The 6,197-nt window shown below is 31.6% G+C and overlaps 1 protein-coding gene across 1 annotated transcript; it reads left to right on the forward strand.

Moving 5' to 3' along the window:
• The first annotated feature begins 2,381 nt into the window (after window positions 1-2,381).
• LOC108381967 (uncharacterized) lies at window positions 2,382-4,368 on the forward strand. Its single transcript, XM_017638362.1, has 3 exons — window positions 2,382-2,594; window positions 2,711-2,914; window positions 2,990-4,368. The coding sequence occupies exons 1-3, from the start codon at window positions 2,382-2,384 to the stop codon at window positions 3,053-3,055; spliced, it is 483 nt and encodes a 160-aa protein (XP_017493851.1). The 3' UTR covers window positions 3,056-4,368.
• The last annotated feature ends 1,829 nt before the right edge of the window (window positions 4,369-6,197 follow it).

Consider the following 6,197-nt stretch of genomic DNA (forward strand, 5'->3'; position numbering starts at 1 on the left):
CTGGCTGCCGAGATAGGTCGATCTTCCACTCAGCCATCGATATGAGGTTTGTTTGAGATTGAATGCGGATTTCTCTTCAGGGCTGGTCCAAAAGTGCGAGCGAAGGCAGCTTAAAAGCAAGTTTTGATACGATTGGACATTTTAGTCTTCTAATTAGCTGCCATAATGAGAATACGGTGTGGTACTTGGTCTTAACACCCATCAGTTTCCTGTCAATTAATTCTACTCAATGCACCCGCAAGTATTGAAAGTGGCGTCTTTGTAGGCCCGAGAAGGTATCTTGACCGCCTAAGGCCCTCACAAATTCACATGCGTCCTTCTGTCCAAGAGCAGTGCGCGTGTAGTGAAAAGAACAGTCAGTCTCTCTTCTCTCGATGAGATTATGGGTATCCTTCCTCACCATGTCATCCGCGACACATTTTCCAACAGTATTTTTACCCTTAGCCATTTTATTTCGACTGGTCGATAGCCATAAATTTATAATATCTTAAGCGCCGTGCGATGAACTATTAGTACTCGATAAATTATTGTAACTTTGTACTAAACTCAGGCAAGTATGATTGTTTTATCTTATCTCAGCGTTCAATAATTATAATTTTCTATGTTGGTATGACCTATTGAGTACGTGACAAGGACGAAACAATGTTTATGTTCGGCGCCAAAGTTTTAGGCGTAGTATTTAAAGCCAGAATAGAGTATTTAATGACTTTTGTTTTTAACATAATTATCAAATTTGTTATCAAGTTGTTTGTCATTTAATGCCGAGTGGAAACCTGGCATAAAGCCAATTCAATTCTAATTGTATTTGAAGTGAAACTTCTTTAGCGGCGATTGGTTGGTTGGGAATAAATTGGCAAATCCAACGGAAATTTCACACGGAAATGGTGCAACGGAAATTGCACACGGAAATAGTTGGGGCAGAAAGAAGAGCACATGGTATTAATTTAACAAAATCTTGCTAATAAAAGCTTAAAGAATAACACTTAGAAAAAGACCAATACGATATTGAAAGTAAAGGTGAGTACGTACATAGATAAAGAAAAAGTTAAAGGCAAAGGTAAAAATAAGAACAAAAACAAAGATGCGTAAAGATAAAGGAAAAAATTAAGACCAAGGTAAAATTAGACACTTTACGTATATACGGGCAAAGGTGAAGGAGAATATGTAGATGAAGAAAATGATAAACACTAAAGTAAAACCAAAGATAAACATAAAGAAAAAGATGAGGATGAGGATACCGATAAAAGTAAGGATGAAGACAGAGGAAGAGAGATTAAAATAAAGGTAATTATAGATAAAAGAATATAGATAGAGACACAGAGACTCAGTCAGGGAACTATTTTGGGATAAAATAATCGATATTTTTATCGGTTTTGTTATCGATACTTTTATCCATTTTGTTATCGATACTGTTATCGATTTTACTATCGATATTTTTGGAATTTATCGATATAATAATTGATATTCTTACCGATTTTGTTATCGATTCTGTAATCGATATGTTTTATCGACATTGCTTTCGATTTTGCTATCGATATTTTTATAGAATTTTTTTCGAAGTTGTTATAGATTTTGTTATCGATATTATCGATTTTGCTATATATTATTTATCGATTTTGTTATCGATTATTTATCGTATTTATTATCGATTATTTATAGAATTGGATATCGGTATTTTTATCGATTTTGCTTACAATATTGTTATCGATTTTTCTATCGAAATTTTTATCAACTTTGTAATCGATGTTATCGATATTTTTATCGATTTTGTTATTGATATTTTGTTGGATGTTACTATGGATTTGGTTGGATAAAAATTAAGACAAAGGAAAACAAAATAACAGGTAGGGATCTAGATCGAAAAAAGACAAAAAAAATAGCATTAATCTAAAGCTGATGTATGTAGGTACATACATATATTGGTTATGAAACAAAATAGATATGTAACTTAAGTTTCACTTCTCCAGTGTGGCCCAGGCGCAGTTACTTTGTTTTGGCTCGGGTTCAGATTCTCGACTTTAACTCTATGAGCTTTGTCTAGTTTGGTTTGCAAGAAATATATTGCTACACACATATGTTATTTGAGGTTAGACACGAAGTCAACAACTGAAAATCTATGGCAGTCTACTAGGTAGTCTCGTTTGTCGTGCAAATGCATTTTTTTCAGTTAGCATGTGTTATCTTTTTGAACATCTAAAAGTCGCTAAGAAATTTAATTTGATTTGGTACCGCGATCTTTGCGTGCTTCTCATCTGATCTCACCAGCAATGCAACACTAAATTCTTTATAACCACGTACATATATAACCTCTAACGTTTGAACAAACCAATTGGCTCAACACGTACAATTGACTTATAACATACATACATACATATTTATGTATGTATACTACATACATCTACCATCTGCATAAGCATGAAAGAAATTCTGGTAACACAAAACACACTAACCGATTTGATAAAAATTTCAAAAGCAATTTATTCAAAAGGTTCCTGAGCTTCGGTGGAGGCGGCGTTGCTGGCGGTTCAAGCGGTAACACCGGTAATGCGGCAGCAGGCGGTGGTTCCGGCAATTTCCTCTTCGATATCATACGCGTAAGTTGAAGTGCCTTTACTATTACCACTTCGAATACAGTGCTTGACATAAAAATATATATACATATAAATAATTAATCAAAAATATATGAATTTCTCATCTCTTACCGATGCAGTTGTTCTCGGGCAGCGTACAGACACAGACTGGTGATGAAGCGGCCAACGGCGCTAATAGCGTAGGAGGCGGCGGTGACTCAGATGGTGATAGTGATGCGAATCGTGCGGCTGATGGCTTTACGGAAGGTATTCCCGGACCGGTAACACGATTGGTGGTGCTGGCGAACAGAGGCTTGGCCAATCTGATACAGGATTTGATATTGGTACTATACGATTAAGGAATACAGAAATTATAGCGATATTCATTTGTTATTATCATTTTTTTTTTTACTACGCAGCGCATTGCGGCAACCAGCGAAAAATTCGTCAACTTCAAAGCCAAACTGATTACGGCGCTGATCTAAGTACGGTCGCGACCTCAACTATCTACAGCTGTCTTCATCTCACACATACTGCCTTTCAACAATAAAATTTAAATACTCTAATTGCATTTACAGACATATTTGCATGCATGTGTACACCGCGAGAAATTACCATAGCAAAATCATAAAAAGTTGAAAGTGAAATTTTCATGAAAACCATTAAAAGGCAGCAGGAGTAGTAAAAGCATATTTATTTAGTAACAAAAAAAGACATGTAGAAAATGCAAAATTATCCATACACACAAACTTTGAAAGCTACATAAATCACTCTCTTATAACAAGTAAGCTGAAATGAGTACCATAATATTCCGAAATTTCATACACCATCAGCAATGTGAGTTGAGTTACTGCTAATTGTATTTATTGTTAAGTGCTTTTAACGTTGTTGTCACAAAAATTTAATGCAATGTATGTATGTACATATAAAATGAATGAATTCACAAAGAATGGGACACCAGATTTTCTAAGCGAAGATGCTGCGATGCGTTGTTGAGCGACGCACCACTGCATCCTCGATAACAACCTGAATGAAATGATTAACTTGTACGCTAACTAATTGACTATCAATCAGATTCTGCAGAAAATTTTAAATTCGTGCGCTCATCACCAACCGAGTAAATAGCATTTGTCATCGTTTTCACACCACACTAGTTATATGATAGCGTACTTTTCTATCGATGGTACTTTTCTATCGATTATCAGTAACTGAAGACGTAGTCAATCATCTCATTACTACTTGTACATACATCGATAACTGTTGTTTAAACTACATTTAAAAAACTACACTAAAACACAACTCTACAGCTATTTTATGTATATACATATTTCTTCCTAAATATTTCGTTTTTTTTTTTTTTAAATACATTTGTTTAAAAACAAAGCTTTTAGTGACTGTGGTGTTTTATAAACTATGTACTTAATAATTATTGTACTTTTTTTTTATTAAGGTTAAAATTTTTAGAATCGAATAACGCGATACTTGTCAAAATTCTTGCTCGATAGTTGTTGTTAAATTTTATTTGGCTAATTACAAAAACAAACAAAAAACGATATTTACTTAATAGAATGCAACAGCGAAAGAAAAAAGTTTTTTAAAACAATATTGTCAATAAATTAAATTAAGTTAAACGAGATCAATATGAAACTTAGTTTAAGTATTTTTGTTTACTTTTATGGATTCCTTATTTACACATTTTTTTGTTTTTATTTGTAAACGATTTTTATACATATATTATATTTTTTTAACGTAACGGTTATCGTTCTGATATGAGCTACTTACTCGTCAAATCAAAAACTTACTCGTAGTATATACAATGGCTTGGATTATTTGTTAAAATACAAAATGTAATTAAACTATACTCCACAATTGTATGTCCGTATGTATATGAATGTTATCACAAGAGAAGTCTAAAATGGCCTTGCGTAGCAAAATTTTAAATATAATTTGAAAAAATTCATATGTGTATATTTGCTTGTAAACCTAATTCTGTAAATAAAAAACAACATAGGTAAAAAATATAAAAGAGACTTTTTAAATTTTTGCATATAGAAGAACTTCAAAAGTAAGCTAAAAGACTAGGCAATGCAATGACTATTTTTTTGAAGGAAGGAATCTAAGGTAAGGCAGTAGAAAAATGCATTTTTGAGTTAAAAGGCCTACACTAATGGCTGAAAAAGTAAAAAAAAAACATTAATTTTTAGCAAAAAAAAACTCATGATGATTAGTATGGGACCACCTCTGAGACACTACCTTTCCGATGCAAAAAGAATTATCGAAATACATAAAAAATAAAAAATTAAAAATAAAAAAACAAAAAATATTCCGACGAACTGATGTACATACTAAGAAAAGTAAAAATACTTATACGCCCCGTAGCAAAACACACAATGAGCTAACACGTTTACTCGAACGCCTTAACTTAAAAGTCAAATTACACCGTGCTACAAAAACCAAAAATTTTTAAAACATACGAAAAAATCAATATATTCACAAAACTAGCAGCCACATACAGTATAACGTTTTTAATTTTTCTCTCTGACGTCAGGATTTTTTTAAAAGACTTTGAAATTTCTAGAATATGATTGAGAAAAAAAATTATTTAAAAGATTTGGTGCATTGTAAAGTAACAATATGGGTATCAATTAAAAGGCAAAATGCTGTAGAATTGAAATTGAAATTTAATTTTTTAGTGCACCAGGACGAGTAAGTGTTGAAAATGTCCTTTTAAAACTTTATCCTTGAATATCCTTGGAAATTTCCAATATTTATTTTTGGAAAAGATATATGTCAAGGACTAATATGTAAACTACCAAACATAAGTTACAAAAAAAATTACTAAACGATTTTTTAAAATTTGGTATCGTTGTAAAGGCGATTAAACTCCTTTCTTATGCATATTTGTATACTTCGCATATAAAAATTTTAGAAAAAAAAAACATTTAAAAGCAAAAAATACATTTTTTATAAAAAAGTATTTTAAACAAAAAAATACAAACCGTTTTTTTTTTTAAATGGCATCGTTGTAAAGGATACCAGAAAACTTACACTTTCTTAAACCCAAAAATTTCTATTCATATACAAACAAAAATTCATTAAAAACATTTTTCCCCTCTATATAAACTCCTGTCCTGTAAAGTATTTAAACCGTACATCATACGGTTAGTTTGTTCTTTTAGAGCGCATACATGGTTCCATAACAATGATGCCCTTATCTTCATTTAAGTATATTGTAACTATCAATATCTTATAAAGAGAAGTGTAAATTTTTTTTTTATCTGAAACTAATAAGGTTAGAAGGACGCAATTCGAGGATGTTGTAGTTAACAAATATTGGAAATTTCCAACGATAAAGTTTTTAAAGGACATTTGCAATACTTATTCGTCCTGGTGCACCCAAAAATTAATTTTTTTTTTCTATTCTACAGAATTTTTCCTTTTAATCACCCATATTGTTATTCTAAAATGCACCTAATCTTTTGAATAATTTTTTTATTCAATCATATTCCAATTCTTAAAAAAAAAATCCTGGCGTTAGAGGAAAAACCTAAAAACACATTCTTAAAAAAAAAATCCTGACGTTAGAGAGAAAAACTAAAAACATAGTTTTACTATATTTGGCCCCCA

Source organism: Rhagoletis zephyria, unplaced genomic scaffold (assembly GCF_001687245.7).
Source record: "Rhagoletis zephyria isolate East Lansing unplaced genomic scaffold, Rhagoletis_zephyria_1.1 Rzeph_scaffold_24585, whole genome shotgun sequence".
Lineage (NCBI taxonomy): Eukaryota > Metazoa > Arthropoda > Insecta > Diptera > Tephritidae > Rhagoletis > Rhagoletis zephyria.